Source organism: Branchiostoma floridae, chromosome 3 (assembly GCF_000003815.2).
Source record: "Branchiostoma floridae strain S238N-H82 chromosome 3, Bfl_VNyyK, whole genome shotgun sequence".
Taxonomy (NCBI): domain Eukaryota; kingdom Metazoa; phylum Chordata; class Leptocardii; order Amphioxiformes; family Branchiostomatidae; genus Branchiostoma; species Branchiostoma floridae.
Genome location: NC_049981.1, coordinates 11,608,868 through 11,629,588, shown reverse-complemented (window position 1 = coordinate 11,629,588; position 20,721 = coordinate 11,608,868). Strand labels below are relative to the sequence as shown.

General features: G+C 40.7%; 1 protein-coding gene across 3 annotated transcripts in view; it reads right to left on the bottom strand.

The window, feature by feature from the left end:
• LOC118411555 overlaps positions 1–20,721 on the bottom strand; it is a 28,240-nt gene continuing 7,519 nt past the window's right edge. For 2 of the 3 annotated variants that reach the window (XM_035813909.1, XM_035813910.1), the window contains 12 exons: positions 16,498–18,696; positions 10,318–10,489; positions 9,793–9,913; positions 9,489–9,582; positions 8,695–8,785; positions 7,243–8,069; positions 6,915–7,044; positions 6,451–6,553; positions 5,964–6,095; positions 5,548–5,634; positions 1,077–1,175; positions 1–771 (listed from right to left, as the gene is read on the bottom strand). In XM_035813909.1, the coding sequence (XP_035669802.1) occupies positions 594–771; positions 1,077–1,175; positions 5,548–5,634; positions 5,964–6,095; positions 6,451–6,553; positions 6,915–7,044; positions 7,243–8,069; positions 8,695–8,785; positions 9,489–9,582; positions 9,793–9,913; positions 10,318–10,489; positions 16,498–18,696 (4,233 nt within the window). In that variant the 3' untranslated portion in view covers positions 1–593. The remainder of the gene's footprint in view (positions 772–1,076; positions 1,176–5,547; positions 5,635–5,963; positions 6,096–6,450; positions 6,554–6,914; positions 7,045–7,242; positions 8,070–8,694; positions 8,786–9,488; positions 9,583–9,792; positions 9,914–10,317; positions 10,490–16,497; positions 18,697–20,721) is intronic. The other variant, XM_035813911.1, reaches the window with a different exon arrangement.

Sequence of the window (20,721 nt, the reverse complement as noted above, 5' to 3'; positions counted from 1 at the left end):
TTCCTTAGAGAAAAAAACACTTTATTTTTGTTGAAATCCCTCACAGGATAAACCTGACGGTCTACAAAGTCTAACAAGCATGTACAGATGTCTCTGTATGTATCGAACGTTGTTAGCTTCGGTGCTGGCATATCAAACTTAACATATAAAAGACATGCTTCATTTTCAAACATGCATGCAGTTATATCCCACACACCAATCCCTTTTTTGTTTCTCTTAAACACTGCAACAAATAAGTCACTTCAGCACCATAATCACTCACGGTGAATCACTGCATGAAACAATATGTATCATTTTGCACCAGTAATAGCAATGTAACATGCAGCGTAAGTCTAAATTTACAAGCTAACATTAGAACAGCATTACCCTCACCAAATTTACAACTACAAACACGAAGTTATGTTGTCCAAAAGATATACACTGCTAACTTGAGCAATGTAGCAAAGAGCTCATTCTAACCTATATATATTCAGCACTGACAATACATTTCTATTGCAACAACTAAAGCTAGACATGATAGAGTAAAGTTTGTTGTGCCTTATGAAAACTAAAAGCACAAAAACATGAAAGCTAAACTTGAAGATAATAACATCCTACAACCGCAGTGTTGGAAACCCTTCCCACATGCTACTAGCAAGTCCCTTGTTATATGGAGCACAGAACGCGTTTTCCGGCACACTGCCTTGCTGGACTTCCCTTCCCAGTGCCGCCTTCAGCGCAGCGAAGGTTCCTCTTTTGTTGGAAGTACTTCCTACCAACTCTTCTTCAAATCTGAGGGAACAACAGAGAGACAAAAATGTACTTGCTTCTGTGGACACCATCGTAACATATCTATCCTGAAAACGTTTTGCCACCCAACACCCAAAATCAGAACCGTTCACGTCATATTATACCCTTGCGAGAGAATATATCCAAAATGGCGCCGGAGTTTGAAAGGGGCTATTGAGTCAAATACAATATTGAAGCCGTAATGAATCAGGAAGAACTTTTACACATTCTTATAATGTTTTACAACCCCCTTGCCAAGATTTCTCATGACCGTGTCTCTTGGAGCAATTTGAAAATACATGACTTACTTCTTGACGTCTTCAGGAATGGCCTCAGGATCTACAGGAAGCTGCTTCTGGAGGTCCTTAAAGTTGTCCACGAACTGCAGCTTCTTGGAGAACTTCGAACTAGAAATAACATACAGCATTAAAATCTACAAATACTGGTATATAATGTAATGTTCACTGTTCCTTTATACATTGATCTTTTGTTCGAATCACGGAGGCATTAGTTGTAATAGTGCGATTTGTTTGTCGAGGTGGGCCTATGCAAGTTGGAAGAATGTAAAAACTTAAAGTGTACTAGAAAGGCCGACATTTGCTTAAGAGCAAATACAGCATATTTCAGCCATACCCCTTCCCACGCAACATTGGACTGTTCCAAATCACCCCTGCGCAAAAATGGAACATCCTCTTAACAGTACATTATCCCCCAAAGTTGACTGGTATTGTGAATTGACTCCAGGTAAAAACAGAGCTTGCTTCTATTTTTCAGAAAATGACAATAATCACACCTTCCATTCAGAAAATTTTCATCATGACTGAAAATTGTTGAATGACTTCATGTAATGTCATTAACGATTTTCAGTACGATAACTAGGTGTAAGTTTAAAAAAGTATAAGCTCCTTGTGATGTGGGTACATTTATTATTGCAATGAACTTTTTTTATTCAAGTAGGGCATACGATTTAATAATTATCAAGCAGGTGCAGGTACTGTAGGAGCGTTTGTTTTCTTCAAGCTGTAAAACTGTTAAACTGTTTTACTTTGTATGCAATCAACCATCGAGCCTATTCTTATTTTAGTTTAACAACTTCCTGCCAGACCCGGAAGATACGATTGAACCTTGTTCGAGGATTTATTTTCGTCTGTCTGGTCAGTCTGTTCATACCCTGGCGCTGAAAGTGTTTTATTGGGCTGAAACTCTGGCAGTTTAAAGTTACTTACAATTTAAATGTTCAAAGTTTATGCCAAACAACAACAGCACTAGGAAATGTGGCCACTATAGACAGGTGGTCACTATAGAGAAAATGCTGATCTATTGACTAGGAGCCATACGTTACACATGATTTCAGTACACTGATCATTAATCATATAAACATTGCACAGGTAAGCCAATTGTTTAGATGTACAATTAAGTTCAAATAATTCTGAAGAGAAATATTGATGAGAAAATAATCATTCTCGCCACTGTCTAACTTATAATTACGTATCAAAACTAAACGCAGATTTTCTAACTAACGCACCTTTCGCCGACTTCATCATAGGACCGCCGGCTATCAATCAAACACGGCTGTTGATTAGACTTAGAGTTTCAAACAGTCATGTGCTGTGTGCCAGTTGACAGCGAACTTCATGCTACGTGATGTTTTACATTGCTTGGACCTTCTTTCCTACAGCGGTGCTTCTACAAAATATTTAGACTGTAACACTGAGTTTTATAGAATAGAATTTGACGCAGAACAGCGTTTTTTGCTGGGTATTTTTTTTGAAACATGTCCGTGGGAATATCAGCGAGGCGGCGACGTAGGGATATCAGACCGTCAACAAAAGTCGCACGGCGGCTAACGGCGCAGCGAAGATACTAGCGCTAGCCTATAAATAAGCGCTTCAACTAAGGATGGCAACCCGTACAATATTTTTGTATACTGTTGAGCTAAGTAAAGTTTGTTGTTTATGAGGTTTTAGTTGTCTTTGAAGCTTTGACCCGAAATATTTTAAAGTCAAACTGCTGAAGAGAAGTAAGTGACTGCTACGATTATCGTAGATATGGCCCTAAAAAAACTGATAAAAGAAGCCTTCTCAATAGCCTAAAATGCAAGAGCTTCCGGGGGGCTTCGCCCACCTGGGTCCCCCCCACAGTGGCCCTGCCCCTGGACCCCGCCAGGGACATTAGGCGGCCCCCGGACCCCTGTCCGACGCTTTGAAAAAATCCTGGCGAGAAGTCTGTACGGCCTGAGTCTTCAAGTTAAAGTATTGTGTGGTCCCGCTTATGAATATTAATTAGCCTTCGCTTTCCTCTTCGCTGATTGGCTGAACCATTAATTGAATTAACTCTTCCTGCCGGCTAGACACAGGTGCAGATGTCGGCTCTGTGGGGTGAACGTCCGAAAGGTCACGGCATGGAGAACGAAAGAAAACCAATTTCCCCTAAAAAAAGTGCTGTAATTAAGCCTTTTACAGTACTTTATGCCAAAAATTTTACTTGGATCATTTTACCAACTATATTATGCCTATCTATACCAAATGTTACTCATACCAGGGTACAGGGTGTTTTTAGTTGCCTTTGACGGTTTTACCTGAAACAGTGTTACGCTAAACTCCTGAAGAGAAGTTAAGTGACTGCTGCGATTATCATAGATATGCCCCTAAGAACTGATACAATATAAAGCCTTCTGAATAGTCTAAAATGCGAGAGCCTTAGGCGGGCTTTGGCGGGAACACTGCTATATACGGGATCATGAGGCCCCGCTTATGAATATTAATTAGCCTTTGGCCTCCTCTTCGCTGATTGGCTAGGTCTTTGATTCAATTAACTCTCCGGCTGACGCGCACAGGTGTGGCTCTGTGCGGGGTCACGGAAGGTCACGTCAGGAGGCCAAAAGAAAACAAATTTCCCCTCAGAAAAGTGCCAAAATTAATCATTTTAAAGTTGTTTATGTCAAAAATTTTACTTGAATCTTGTTACCAAGTATCTAATGCCTATCTATACCAAATTTCAAGTCATTTAATTGTAATACCAGGGTACAGGAGCCAAAAGTGTCCTTTTTTGGTCAAAAATTGGCCAAAAATCGCAAAAATAAGCATTTTGTTGCACTGTACACCAAAAGTGTTATTGAATTTATATGAAGGGATTATCAAGGCACATCTGTGTCAAATTTCAGCTCATTCGGTTGCAATACCAAGGTACAGGAGCCAAAAGTGTCCTTTTTTGGTCAAAAATTGGTCAAAAAATCGCAAAAATAAGCATTTTGTTGTACTGTACACCAAAAGTGTTCTTAAATTTATATGGGGGCATTATCAAGGCACATGTCTGTCAAATTTCAGCTCATTTGGTTGTAATACCAGGGTACAGGGGCCAAAAGTGTCCTTTTTTGGTCAAAAATTGGTCAAAAAATCGCAAAAATAAGCATTTTGTTGTACTGTACACCAAAACTGATATTGAATCTATATGGGGGACTTATCAATGCACATCTGTGCCAAATTTCAGCTCATTCGGTTATAATACCAGGGTACAGGGGGCCCAAATATACAGTTTTGGTCTTAAGATGACCAAAAAACCTTAATAAAATCATTTAAGAGACAGATATGGAAAAAATGAAAAAAACGCCCGAGGGTATTGGCCCACTCTACCCTTGTGCCAAATTTCAAGTCATTCGGTTGAGGAACAACGTTAACGGAGATACCGTGTTCTGAAGATTTGACAGGAGAAAGAAACATTACGAATACAATATATTTCACCATACCTATGGTATGGCTGAAATATAATCACCATACCTATGGTATGGCTGAAATATAAATATGGTATTTTGAGAATTGGAAGTATTGTTATCTCCATGAAAAATGGAGATATAGTTTTGAGTGTGTCTGTGTGTGTGTCTGTGTGTGTGTGTGTGTGTCTGTGTGTGTGTCTGTGTGTCCGGATTTTGTAGTGAGCATAACTCAAGAATCTCTGGACGGATTACGATGATATTTGGTTTGTGGGTAGGTGTTGGGAAGACAAAGGTCAAGGTCAATTTTGGGCCCCCTGGTATGTGACCTTGGTACTGCAGCAGAAATTCATTTTTTGGATCTTTTGAACTGGATGTGCTATGGTCTTGTTATTTGGATGGCAGATAGCTTGTGACATAAGGGATATCTGGTGTATATTTGGTTCCCCTAGCAGGTTGCTCTGGAACTGCAGGGGCATTTTTGTCAAAATCTTCTAAGGACGATAACTGAAGAAGGGAATGACAAATTTACATGATATTTGGTATGTAGGTAGCTTAGACAGAGATGTACATCATGAAATGCAAATTATGCAAACTGGCACTTAATTTGCATATTTAATGAGGAAAATCTGTATTTGCAGTGTTTCCTTTACAGAACTCAGATACATGCAATATATGTAGTTTGGGGCAGGTGGAACATTATCAGATACCTAATATGCAAATAAGTCCCTAATTTGCATAATTAATGCAAAAGTGCCATAATTTATCGATGTGGTAAATGCTTGGACAATCAACATTGTAACCAGCGTAGGTTACTTACAGGTGTACATTACTTAGCATAGATTATGCAAATGTGGAAGTCATTTACATAATCAGACTATTTCATGGAGATATGAGGTCTACGAACTCTTGTTTTAGCTCTGGTCCAATGGTAGTTGAGGGCCAGGAAGTTCTTGTTTTTATTGGACAATATCCCCCAAATCAGTTCCAAACATATTACCAGGAGATAGATAAAATGTGATTAGAAGAAAGTTGAAAATATATTGGAATGTCAAAGAAATTATCAGCACCTGACGAACGGTTTGGACACGTGAACTAGCATCTTCAGCCACATGGTGGGATGCACGATGAACAAACCCTTCAATTTCTTCTTAAACCTGGACAGGGACATCCAAAGAAACAATACATTCAGTTACAAAATGTTTTCTAAATAATAACACACTTAATAATTATAAAAGTTACCTACGAGAGGATGAATAATGTATTTTAGTCAAATTCTCAATCACGTGTCTCCGGTGGTGTGGAATGACCTGGATAAACTTTTGTGTTAAAATATCATTTTGTTCTGCTGAAAAATTGAAGGCAACACATACTTAAAAGTGAGTTTTCACAAACGTGTTTTTTTTAAGATAGCAGGGGGCATAGCTGTGGGGATGGTTCTTAGCATACTTGTGTGACTTCAGTGTTTATATCCTTTAACACGTACTTTGCATCAATGTGATCATAGCAGGACTTGAGCCACGTGACCGAGGGTAGGTTGCTCCTCTCCTTGGTGTAGTTTAGGAAGACGATCTTGTATTCTTCATCAACAATTTTGTCCAGGAAGCTGAGGATGTATCTGAAGAAAGATAACATGTCAAATATCAAGGTAACAGTTGATGCTACATAAAATAAATAATGTCTATGTGACAAAGTCACAGTGACATATATTAGAATAATACAGTTATATATATAGTCGTTCACTAAAAAACAGACTAATTATTTTGCTCAAACATAACTTATTCGTTGTTTTATTCCCCCTTTGAATGACACTGGAGTTTCTTGACTTTCCAGAATATTTACCCTCATCAATGCATCCTTTATATTTACAAATATGAAATGTTAAACTATGAACATGCGTATTGAGATCAAAGTTTCATCAGAAATCAGAGTGTCTGTGTTGCCCAGAAGGCAATAGACTAGTTGCTACTTACAGGAAGAGGTTTTCCATGATGTACTTGTAGTCTTTCAGACTGTTGTTGGGCATGTAGCATGACGAGAACACCACGATGGCGTTGGACTTGTCTCCATAGTAACCTGTACAATACCATCAATGACTGTCAATCAATGAACGTGTCATCATTGTCAAAATGACATATATTAACAAGATCCATTCACCAACTTAAAGCCTCGCCTGCCGCCTATACAATATTTTCTTGGCGTGACTATACTCAACCGGGCTGAGCTTTCCACTTTTTAGATGTGGTACCAGCTCTAAACAACCAATCAGAGAATTGCCTAAATGTCTTATCAAGGTGAAGCCAATTCCCTGGTTGGGTGATTAGAGTCCATGCCCATACAAGAGCCTCCAAGGCCATATATATAGCGATGGTATAGCTATGTCTCAATACAGCAATTTGGTTGGAACTAGTTAACGTTATTACAGCTATTCACTCACCTGCATGTGTAAGAACCTTTCTGTATGGTTTGATCGCCTCCAGGTCTATGAAACGCATCTTGTCACCAACTTGGACGTTCTTCCAGCCCTCCTTGGGGTCGTAGTCTTCTTCAATGATCTCTTGCCACGTCTGATGAAAAATGTGAAAAATCAATTTAAAAAAGTCACAAAATGGCACTTTCGTTCCTGATGGTCGTTTATGAGCCATGGTAAAGTTTAACACGATACGTTAGTTTGACTACAGATCTAGAGAAGTATTCAAGGTACAGTGCAATGGAACGGATTGAAATAGATAAACTTCTGCTAATCAAAAGGAAGTCTCACTTACCCTTTCACGTTTGACATTTCGAAATCCTGGACTCGTCTGGGCAATGTTTGAATCCACGTTAGTGTCCCATTCTGGCGAACTTGCCGACCTGTCGGACGGCTTAGATGACACAATGTCTTCACCACTCCCCCTGACGGTGGGAGCGCGAACGACAGGTCGAAAGATTCCTCCCTCCTGTGTTTGCACTTCAACGGACACCTTTTTGATGGACATCCCGAGTGTGCCCCTGACGTTATCGGCAACTCGCTTGAAGGTTTCCGCTTCTGATTCCTCGCCCTGGTCCATGAGGCTCATGAAGACGGGAGACGAAACCTGCTGTCGTCTCTGGATATCAGCCTGTTGTTTTGATTCTGCCTCTGCCTTTCTTTCGTCATTAGTATGATGGTCCCTTTCATCAACTTGTTTGGTGCTCTCTGGCAAAAGAACATTATCACCGATGACTTTCTCTTCCTTGCTGAGTTCCGGGTACAGAGCCTGCATCTCCCGGATGTCATAAGCCTTGGAGATGTCCTCCTCTTTGAAGTGAACTCTCTTCTGAGACTTCCGCGAAGTTCGGCTGATTGTGGACATCGTGGAGATTTCTGAGTCTTGGGAATCGATGGACGATCTTCTCACGTTTGACTCTCGTCTCCCGCTCGTCGGAGACTCCGTGTAAGACGCCTTGCTTTCCGTGTCGGACTCGCTGGTTGCTGATTTCTTCTTCTTTCTTCTAAAACTGGACGTCAGATGACTGATCCCCCATCGGGAAGTCTTCTTTGACTTTGTGTCTTGCTCTTTATTCTGCCTGGCTTGTTGGACCGCCTGACGGAGTTTAGCAGCAGTCTCTGCTGTGGGTTAATAATGTGAAACATGTGAATATATGATCTTTATTTGCATGTCCATGCCCTCATGGGCTAAATGCAGTGATTCGATAGTATTTCATTAAATACTTAAGACAAGATCCTACTACAAGTAATAGTAGTGTTACAAGTGAACAATTGGATAGACAAAACATCTCTTTCTGGATCTATGCTTTTACTATAAATATTGTTTACATGCCTCTTCCCTCTTCTTAAAACAAGTGTATACGAACTCACATAGTTTTTGTTGTACAATGCTGTCAGTATTTGTCATTATACGCACAAATAGTTCGTTTTTGGTTAACTGTATAGATTTAGCTGTTGTATGAAGGCAATAAGCAGAAAGATGAGAATGCTGCCACCCTCTAAGAACGCGATCGTGTGTCCATATCGCTATGGTTTTGTATTAACAGGGCTAGTGAGCAGATATGACATGTATAGCATAAGTGACATACATTCTTTCATGTCTGTATGTAACATGCAGAAACAATGATCTACTCTTTTGCCAGGTTGTTATCCATTGAATATCATCGAAAAACACAAGGAAAAATGAACCAGCGAGAAATGTATTTCCTTCACAACGATTGAACCATTGTTCTTTAACGACACATACCTTGTGGAGGCACGGCCAGACGGCGACTTGACGTCTTCATGTCCACCTTGTTGCTACAGTGGACCAGTCCTTCCATGTCCAAGGCACGAACCTGTATGTAAGATATCTGATTAAAGCTAGAAAGTCGTATCTGTCTTATGTTGAGCCGAAGACGTTCAAGCAGGTAGCTAGTCCAATTATTGCATAAACAATGTAAGCACGCAATAAAAAGATCACATTTCTTAGCAACTGGTGGTAGAAACTAGGCGAAATGACTTCATGATGCAATGTGATTGTGTTGTTTTGCTTTACCCTTTCTCCTATTTACACCTTTCGTCACAGATCACCTGGGGCCAAAACACTTATCAACACCTAATCAACACGTTAAAGAGGTGATTTGTGAAACGTGTACAGCATAACTACCCCCCAACCTAAGTTGTTAGACGACATAGGACTCTATTGTTGTGCAGAAAACATGTACTGTAACTGCACACACGGTCGCCATGTTGGAAGCATATTGAACTAGAGTTCTACGATCTCATACCTTTGTAAAATGACGTTGGCTTTTCCGATTGTCGTATTTGAAATGGTTCTCACTTGTTATGCAAATAAGGTCCTTATTTGCATAAAGTATACCATCATCTTCTGGACCCGAATAACAAAAAATTAAAGTCGTATCTAAGCAAATAAGCATATTGTGACATTTTCCCATAATTTATGTAAACTAGGCCCTGCTAAACATAGTGTATATCTAATGACGGTCACCTTTATTCAACTTCCGATTGTTTCAATTCATTATTGGGATGTTGACTTACCTGCATGGTGTAGGTTGTCCCAGGGGACAGGTTATCAACCGTTTCTCTGGTACTGCCGTACCGAAAAGGTGTCACGTTCACAGGGCCGCCATGCCTGCAAAACATGGAATTTCTTAACATCATCGTATGAAATGGAAACATTATCATAAGATATCCATTCAGTCATTAACGGTAAGCAATTCGTACACGTAGTACCTACAAATCTCAGCTATTTAGCTTCAAAGTATTAACGTTACGTAGTAAGAAACCATAACAACATAAGAAAAATATGGCCTGGTTGCATGCGAAAATATATAACACTTACTTCTGGTACTGAACTTGATAAGCTTTGTAGTTTTTGACTTCGGAAACTGTCCATCTTAGAGTGATCCAGGTGTGGCCAACGCCGCATAGTGTAGGGATAATCCTGGGGAGACTGGATTGGGCTAGCATTGGGAAGAGAAATACATAATCATGACGCCATATTTGCTAAAAAAAAACAAGACAACATGTCCAATGTTAACAAATACACGGTTGACGAATACAATAATATCTATGCTTTTTTCACTGATGCCTGAACATTTTTTATGACTCAAAGGCACGCAAGTTTGGCATGAGGTGACTGTTAATCAATCGTGAGGTCGCGGGTTCGATTCCTGCATACTTTGTGTCCTTGACAACTTTCCTCACTCCTCTTGGTGTAAATGGGCCCCTGACTTCGATACGGAAGTAAGAGGCAATAGACGGTGGAAGGAGAGGGATGGACTTTGTCTTCCAATACCATCTCCAAGGCACACTGCCCAAACAGCAATCATTGACCTTTACCTCTCTTTTTCATTTCAGAACCCACCTGCCATGTCTTGCTGAGAACCATCACTCGTTTCCCGTCTCTGAGGCAGCACTCTGGCTATTCTAACTGCCAGGGAAGAATCCGAACCCCTTCGAGCTGCTGTAGAGTCTGTTTTCGCCTGTTGTCGTCTGTCTGTTCTGCCAGTCGACGTTGCCCCTGCATTACGGTGATCCTAGAGTTCCAAAACAGGATTTTGTACAGTATTTACATTATACCGTTCGTTTATTTCTTTGGCTCCAAGAAAAACTACATTCTATTAAAAGATGTGAGTTAGCACCTCCAATGGGACAAAAGAGATCCACATATTTATTTGCTTAGAACAGTCATTCCAAAACTCCGTATTAGTTCACACAAACTCTAACATCCATTGGCATAATACCGGTCGGTTTACTGCAATTTCTCAAGCAATGCTAATTTGGCAAATGATCAACGCATCATTTTCTCCACATGTTGCTGTTACAGCTTACCTTTGCCACTTCTTCTGTGTAAATTATTTTGTCTCTCTGGTCCTGCTAAAAACATAATATCGTAATTGGAACACACCGTGGAATTGCACGGAGAACGGGCGCGTGGTTGGAAGGGGGTGCACTATACCGGTCGAACGAAACACGGCACAATTAACTATGTATGTACCTTTATTCATCCTCTGTTGTTCCTTTCTTTCCTGTTAGTAGTTGTACAAAACAAAAATCTGCATGAGCATACAAAAAGTCATGAGAAAATGGGCGTATACTGACAAGAATTTTCATTTAATTTTGGTCCGTCACAACCGCTATGACGTAAAACTTTACTGCTGGCCGTAGCATTAAAAATGGCGGGAAAATGGCGGCGTACGTTCAATTTGACCCATTCAGCCGTAGATCCGGGCTATTATGCAACGGTTCCTCACACTTTTACACGAGTTGTAGGTCACCAAAAGAAATTCAAGATTGCTGTTGAATCATGCTCGTCTTGTGCCGTGAGCACATGTGATTATTATCTACAAATCTGGCGATGAACGTGACAGTGTGTTTGTCCCACGACGAGCTCGCCTGCCCCGAAAATGACCTGAAAACTTTTGGCCTTGTTATCTTCGAATGCATTGTTATCGATGCTTTGTAAATCATGTATTGGACACCTAGATGTCTGAAGTGTGCATACCTCAGAAATAACTATTGTTGCATGTGTAGATCTCTTTAAGTTCCACTATTTCTAATCGACCGGTATAAGGCTTATGACCGGTATTATGCCAATGCATGTTACATGGAAAAGGGTATACACAACGGCATTCTTTTGCATCATAGACTTTGTAAATATTATAGCTTCGACAAGACAGAAGACCATTGTCCTTTTAGAGTTAACTGTACAATGAAATATCCTCTTCACTTTTGCATAAGATAAAAGTTACCAAGTTTTCGATATTTAGCACAGAAAAATTCACGTTTCTTCTGCAATTAGATGTACATGTATCTCATCTGCCCTTACATTTACAACAGTTAGAAAGCGAGAATTTGAAACTGTGCTCAAGTATGCTTTAGACTTTGTAGATGTTGTAAGATGCCACATTCTTATATTACTAATTGCACTTGTAACTGCTGTATCACTCTGACCTGTACTTAGCTTGTAAGAGCATCGATGTCTTCATTAATCTATTTATCAAAACAAAACGTGGATCAACGCAAACGTGGACACAGTGTCCTGAACGATTATCGTTCCAGTGGATAGGGAGTCATGCAAACATGTTAAATTACATACCAAAGTTATAACTTGCAATGTGGGTTTTTGCCAGCCAAATGCGTGTCACATCCCGTCTTGTCATGCTACTTTATATATAAGAAGAACTTTATTGCGCAACGATCGTACACGGTACAATGTATGGCAAAAAAAAAGAAGAAGAAACAAACTTATCATCCTTATTACTAGAACAAGTATCAACCTTAGTACATACGCAGATTATGAATATAGAATGAAATAATTGGCATCCTAATTTCTAGAACAATAAGAGCTAGCCTAAATCATTGATATTGTATTACAATCGAGTGGGGCTAATTATGAGTTTCGGCATTTTTTCTTATGACAAAGCAGTCTTTTATATATTTGCCTATTTTAGCATTGTGGGAGTTATTACATCTGAATATATAATCAAATCTGTCTGTATCATTGAGTCTCTTAAAATCTGTTGTATTTGATTCGAGGAATGTGAATAACTCATTACGTGAAACATTGTACCTACTGCACATCATGACAAAGTGAAATTCATCTTCAATTTGCTTTGGACAGAATGGGCAAAACCTTTGGTCAGGCGCTACATTATGATACCTGCCTGTTTCTATGTTCAATTTATGACTGCTGATTCTTAACTGGGTTATCGCTTTACGAATTTCAAAGTTATATATATCATAAAGGTATGTCTCTTGTTCATAACACTTTTTCGATTTGTTAAGAAAAGACAGTTTTGAATTGCTTTTTATGCGAGCAAACCACTCCTGTATAAATGTATCTTGTAGACGGTAGCGAAGTTGGTCAGCAATGTAATCTAGTTTATACAATTCAGGTTTCACCCATATATGTCCAAAGCCATGGTAATTGAGAATGTCTTTAACATGATTAATCCAGTCATGATCACCAGTAAATACAGTATTGTATGCATCGCGAAGCAGATAGTCCTCAGGTAAGTTTACCAAACGGTGCCAGTATTTAATGAGCTGAATTTTAGCAGATATCATAATAGGAAAAGTTCCTAATTCTCCTCGCACGCCGTCATTAGATGATTTGGAGTGGATTCCAAGTAGAAATTTTTGAAAGCGTATATCAATTATGTCAAATTCCGGTATGACTGTTGGGAGGCGTGTGTTATCAATAGAAAAGTCATCCTTTTCTAGATTAAGTCCAGACGCATATTTCAGAAACATGTCTTTGTCTGAACTTCTTTCAAAATTAATGACATAGGTATGAGTCAGATCAGTACAAGTGCTCTTTCGAATAAAAACTGGAATGCTATCCTCAATCTGAACTTTCTTCAACAAAAGGGAGAAAATATACTTTGAAGAAGACATAGGGATGTTTTTTGAAACATTAAGTTTCAGTGTTTTGGAGGCATGGTCAAAGCATGTTAACTCAGATCCATACAAAAGGATAGGTTTAACAAATTTGTCAAAAAGGCTTTTACCTAACTTTATTGAAATATTTTCCGATGTTAAAAGTGATTTTAATTTGAATATAGCTCTCATAGCTTTGGTTTTTAGAAACTTTCTGGCCGTTTTAAAGTTACCTGAGGACGTAAGAGGTATACCAAGGTAGGTGTAACTGTCTGTAACGTCTATTACATTATTATAGATATAAAATTCTTTTGACATCTTCTTTGTAGCACCTTTAGAGAAAATAATAATTTTTGTTTTAGACACATTGACAGAAAGTTTCCAAGTATTACAATATGTTTCCAGAGTATTGATGCACTGTTGGAGTCCATGCTTAGATAATGAAATCAAAGCAAGATCGTCTGCCCAAGACAAACAATTGATGGATTTAGAAGTTAAATTAGCGGCATCACATTTGTCACGATCAAAGCATTGCGGCAAGTCATTAATAAATAGGTTGAATAACATGGGACTAAGGTTACAACCTTGTCTTACACCACATGTGGAAACAAAGGAATCGGATAAGCCATTCTCTACTCTAACTGCGTAATTAACATTTGAATACATAGATCTCAATACATTGAAAAAGTTCCCATTGATGCCATAATCTAATAATTTATAGAATAACCCATCGCGCCATACACTATCAAAAGCCTTTTTCATGTCAACAAAACAAACAAACAATTTACCTTTCTTTTTGCGTGTATATTTATCAATAAGGGATTTTAGAATAAAAACGTTGTCGGCGGTTCGGCACTTCTTTCCAAAGCCAAATTGTGTGTTGGCTAATAGATTATTGTTTTCTACAAAGTTTTGTAACCTAGTATTTAATAAAAGTGTAAACAATTTTGACAGACAACTGGAGAGAGCTATTCCTCTGTAATTATCAACGTTGGACTTATCACCAGATTTAAATATTGGAGTAAGAATGCTAGTGTTCCAATTAGGCGGAAATGTGCCTTCAGTAAGGATAGTGTTGAAAAGATTAACCAATGACAGGCAAAACTGCTTAGAATTTGATCCATGTTTAAGCATGTTGTTTGAAATAGAATCTATGCCACAGGCTTTTCCAGTTTTTAATTGTTTTATACCAACTAATATCTCTTTTGCTGTAAAGGGAACGTCTAGCAAAGTGGATGAATTTTTATTAAGCTGTTCTAACCGTTCTAACCGTTCATTGATTATAGTTTCGAAATCTGTGTTGAAGTGTTTGTTCTTTGTTAGGTCATTCAATCCTTTGAAATGTTCTGTCCATTCATTATTGTTGATATTAGGGTCTGTAGAATTTTTGTTTGTTTTCCCGTTAACTTCGTTGTCGAGAAAGTTTAATAGAGACCAAAATTCTTTTGGATTCTTTTCATTCATATGCTCTAATTTGGACAAAATATCCGCCTTATATTTACGTTTACGTTGTTTGATAATTCTTTTGTATTCTTTTAGAGTTGAGAAATATTTGATCCTAATTTCCTGAATCCATGGTTTTCTTTTTAGTTCTAGCGAAAGTCTTTTCAGTCGTTGGCGCAATGACCAGCAACATTGATCAAACCAAACATTATTCTTTTTTACTTGTGTAGATTTCTTAACTCGTTTTATATGTCTCACTTTTAGGGCCTTTTTTGAAATATCTAATAGAATCTCTGTAAAGCGTGAGACGGCATTTTTCGCTGAACAAAAGGTTTCTTGACAGAAGTCACTTAATTTGGAGTTTGTGTCAGTGCCATTCATAACCGCCGAGAATAGTTCAGTTGAATTTTCGTCCCAAATGAATGTTAATGGTTCTGGTTTAGCTGGATTCACCTCTTGTATGATAAGAGGGGCATGCTTGGTTGCCAAAGAAAATGAAATGTGACAATGATCGGAAAATTGTGATAATGGACTAACATTAACATATTGGACATCAGAAAGCATTGACCGCTGGGTTATACAATAATCAACAACACTAGACCCATTATAATGGTAACAAGTAAAATCTCCTTTTAAGTCCCCAGCAACCCTTCCATTCAAGATCGTCAAATCTGCTGAAGAGCACAAGTCAATCAGACGTCTGCCGTAATTGTTAACTTTCACATCCCTATTGTTTCTATTTTTGAAATTAACGAGCAAGTCTGCCCTATGTACATCAGGGAAATCGGAATTGAAATAGGTTTCTGTAAATAGTCCAGTTCTGGCATTTAAATCTCCTAAAATAACTATATCACCTAAATTTGAAAACTTGTAAATGTCGCTGGATAATGAATCGAATGGGTCAATTAGGGAAGATTTGGGGAAAGATTCAGGGGGAATGTAAATATTGCAAAGATATAGTACATATTTAGAGAGAAATATTTGAAAGTTGAATCCTCGGAGGCGGACTTCCGTCCCATCCCCTTCACCCGGCATGTGCCTCTCCCCCTCCCCCACATTCTGCTATATCTTCACCCAACTGCCAAATTTCCCCTTTTCTGATACTTGTGGCCTAACTTACTATCAGTTTGTCTTCTGAATGGCAAAGATTAAAGACAGTACGCCAAACGCACACGGATCATAATAACGAAAAGGTGAAGAAGTTAAACGTGATAAGCAACTAGTTTGCTGACACTGCTGACACCAAGTACATTGTTATTCACATTGAATTGAGTTGAACACGTTTGGCTTCAGGCAATACGCATCACGTGTACAGTTATTATTCTACAAGTTTGCAAAGAAAAAAGCTACGTTTTTTTTTCAATTTGTTCAAGTTGAAGAATTAACCTTCCAACTCCGTCAATCAGAATGAAAATGTCGTCGGTAGCCGAATGGTCAGTGAACACGGGATCTAGAGGTCGCGGGTTCGAAACCACTGTATCAAAGACTCGCATTTAACAAGACTCCCTTCAAGTACAACTGAAGTCGCACATGGTGGAAGAGAGGGAAGGTCATCCTATGCCGTGCACTAGACACAGTGGATCCACTGCCCGTAAGACCCCTGATAGACATAGGACGTTTGCCATTTTACTAACCCGTTCACATCCTACAATTCCAGCAAAAGTAGACCATCCAAAATGACAAGAAGTCTATCTTGAAGCTTTATACAAATGCTACTTACTTGTCGCTTAGGTTTTGCCGATGCTGTATCCTGTAGTGACATCGCCATGTTCACGCTCATGGGACGAGTGGGGACATCTCTGGAGCTCGGCTTGCCTCTTCTGCCCGAGAGCCGTAGCCGTAACCCAGCCTTGAAGGGCCCTGCGTTCATCTCTTGTCCCATTCCTCCAGTTTTCTCCAACACCTTCGACTGATCCTCAGACTTCGGTAGTTGTGAACCTGCTGGTGACACTCCTGAGGTGTGCGTGTTTACTCGCACGTGGGTGCCTGAAGAATCACCCAACCTGTTCTGTTCACCTGACGCGACCTTTGACGAAGTGAGGGTGGCAGAATTTGCATCTTGCTGTGTTGACGAGCATTGACCCTCCGAATGTGGTTCCGTTCCAATGGGTTTGCCCCCACCTGTGTGCGACCGAACTTTGTTTTGGGACTGCGATGTCTGCATGTCCTCTTCAGTCGTATTGGCTTTCAGTGCATACTTCTGACCAAGTGCTGTATTAAGAGTCCCCGGTACCTCTTGTGTTGAACGTGCTGAAAAATCTTTGGTCGCAGTCCAAGATTGAACTCCAAGTCCGCTCGTGGTTTTGTGCTGTGGTACAGGTCTGCCCTCCTCGAAGCTTTCAGACTTCAACCCTAAATCTGGTTTATTTGCAAGGTTCACAGCACGAGCGATCCTTGTGGCCTTTGTGTCTGCATTCATCCCGAGCAGCTTACGTGCCGGACGAAATATGGCTTGGGATCTTTTGTTGTTTGTTGCAATAGTGCCGCTACTACTAGAATGGTCCGGAGACAGCTGGTGCTGTCCAGTGGTAGCTAACCCATGCCCTGTCACCATGTACTTTGTAAACATGTCTTGCACGGCCTGTTGAACGTCTTTGTTGGCTTGCTCTCTGTTTCTGAGTCTGTATCCTTGCTGCTGTCTTTCTGTTGGCGCGAAGTTACCACGAGTACTCAAGTCCTCTTCGGGCAATTTTAGACCCCTACTGATACTGACCCTTCTGTGCTCAAACAGCTCCAATGGCTTTGGCGTCGTGTCAGGAGAAAAGCCTGCTTCTTTATCCACTAAGCTTTCCCCTGTAGTCTGGTGTCTTGTTGTGAATCGCTGCTCTTCATTTTTCGGATGCTTCAGGGAATGCTCCGCACCTGTGCCCACGTTCTGAGAACTTTTGATGTTGTTCAGGACTAACCTCGCGTGACTTACGTACACACTATCAACACCGGATGGCCCTTTATCCGTGTTCTGATGACACCCCCTTATTGTTGGATCTTGCTCTATGGCGTGCTTTTGTTGGAGATAGTCGGCAACGGCGTCTTCAAGTGAACTGGGTTCGACTTTGCTAAACTCTACGGGTCCAACCACTTCTTCCCTACAGCTTATGTAGTAAGGCCCGCCTGAACTTGCTGAAACACTACTGGAAGCTTCGACTATCCTCTTCTCTTGGGGCTGATAGAAACGATCGTATGTTGCATTGTCGAATCTGTTATGCACCGGCGGGTTAACAACCTGTTTTACGCCGCCTATAGGGTGTGTTAGTACTTGACCTGTGCTCAAACAGCCCCTTGCGGGTTGTTGGCGTTCCCTTCCAACATGTTGTTTAGCAGTTTCATGCGTCGTTGCTTCTCTAAAGCTTCCTACGATCGGCTGAACTGTTTCCCCAGCTGTTCTTGTATGGTCAACTGGTACCTCACCTCTGCTTGGATTACACTTCCATCCAACCAGCCGTCCTTCTCTTGGAAGATGATCCCTTGCTCTGATAGTGCTGATGTCGTCGGGTGCAGGTCTGTCGATGGATACAGGTCTGTCGTTTGGTTCATGTCTGTCTCTAGGTACAGGATTGTCGTTGAGCATAGGCCTGTCATTTGAAACAGGTCTGTCCTTGAATACAGGCCTTTCCTTGGGTACAGGTCTGTTATTAGGTACAGACCTGTCGTTGGGTACAGGCCTTACGTTGGGTACAGACCTGTCGCTGAGTACAGACCTGTTTGTGTCTAGTACTCTGTTACTCTCACGAGGCACCGATGCCTGAACTTTTCCTGTAGATAGCACATGGACTCTATCCCTTGGGTGCCCACTCGGAGCGTATGTTAAGACTTCGTTGACGCTTCCTATGGTGTTGGTCGAGTCATCTATCTCGTCCCCAACTGCTGAGTCCGATTCGTGGCGTGCTCGTTTGCGAACTGCCCTGGCATCGTGGCGCTTCTGAAGACATGTGAAAGAACAAGATGTTATTATCCCACACTGTACATGTGCGCTGGTATTCTACAAAGCACCATTCTTTCTCAGAAAGCAAATAATTGGCCCATTGACCAGGTGTAATCGAAAGTAATTACACACCCAGGCTATCGGAATTGCACCAGAGGACTATGTTGGAGCCACTGGAATGAGTTGGGTGTGCAAACATGTTATTTGAGGATGTAGTGTTTGCTTTGATCCATTGTATGCCCGCACATATGCCATTCGTTAGAAGTAGCTATGTTCATTGTTGAAGTAAACTAAAAAGAATAGTTGGAAATCCTAGTATATTATGCTAAATATACCCCATACTACATCTTTACTTGGATATTCGCCTTTATCCAACAGATATAGCTAATTCAATTGCTGGTCGATGGGTATTTTAGCGTCCTTTAGACGAATTGGGTCCTGCTCAACTCAACGAAGATCTGGGGCAATTGCAATGATATGTCAAGAGGCCATATGGTGTGTAACAATGAAAAACTACTGGCTGATATAATCATGTTACTTCACAAATAAGAGACAGAACATCACGATTTACAATTAATCAAGTGCACCTGGTAATTACAATTCAGCATCTATCATTTCTGGCTGACAGAAACATGTTGAAAATCGATTTATGCTCGTGTCAATGACAGTGGAGATGCTAAACAGGCTGATGAACCGTTGCTGGCAGGATGAGCAGGTCCCCAGGGATTGGCAAGATGGTGTCATAGTAAAACTCCCCAAGAAAGGGAACCTCTCGGACTGCAACAACTGGCGGGGCATCACTCTTCTGTCGATCCCGGGAAAAGTGTTCTGTGCAGTGCTTCTGAGAAGGTTGAAGAAAGCTGTGGATTGCAAACTGCGAGAGGAGCAAGCGGGGTTTCGCAGTAACCGCTCGTGCACAGAACAAATCTTCACACTCCGTAACATTGTTGAACAATGTCTTGAATACCAAACACCACTAGTGCTGAACTTCATAGACTTTAAAAAGGCATTTGACAGTATTCATAGAACATCTCTCTGGAATATTGCTCGTTCATATGGTATACCAAAACAGTTCGTTAATATATTTAAGAGCCTTTACGCAAACTCAAGATGTTGTGTCAGGACAGAGGGAGGAACAACAGATTTCTTTGACATTGTCACGGGCGTCAGACAAGGATGCATCCTTTCCCCGTTCCTGTTTCTGCTGACCATCGACTTTGTCTTGAAGAAGACTACAGAAGATGGTAGAGAGGGGGTGAGATGGAACGGAGAGGAGAGACTAGCAGACCTTGACTTTGCAGATGACCTAGCCCTACTGTCTGAGACCAACCAGGACTTACAAAACCTGACAACAAAACTGGAACAGTTCTCTGGGAAGGTTGGACTGCGGGTGAGCACAGAGAAAACCAAGGCAATGGAAGTGGTACTTAACATCAACCATCCACCACTGAACATCAGCGTCAACAACAACCAGGTTGAGATAGTGGACCAGTTCACCTACCTTGGCAGTGTGGTCAGCAACAGTGGTGACGTAGAGCCGGATATCAACTGCAGAATCGGAAAGGCGGCTGCGGTATTCCGGAGGATGCGCAAGGTTTGGTCAACCAGCACCATCGATCTGGATACAAAGCTCCGCCTGTACAACAGTATAGTCCTGCCCACAGCAGTATATGCCAGTGAGACATGGAAGTCTTCAGCTAGACTGAACAAGAAGTTAGATGTGTTCCACCAGAGGAACTTGAGGAAGATCCTAAAAGTGAGATGGCAAGAGCACATCACCAACGAGGAAATACTCAGAAGGGCCAACTCCCAACCCTTAGTAAAATCATCACAGGGAAAGAGGATGCAGCTGGCAGGGCACATCCTGCGCCTACCGAACCATAGGTATTCAAAGACAGCCATGACTTGGATTCCTACAGGTGGAAAACGGAAAAGAGGCAGACCCAAAAATACATGGAGAAGGACTTTCACTGAGGATCTGAAAAGAGCTGGCATCCCTTGGGTACAGGCAGAAATGGCTGC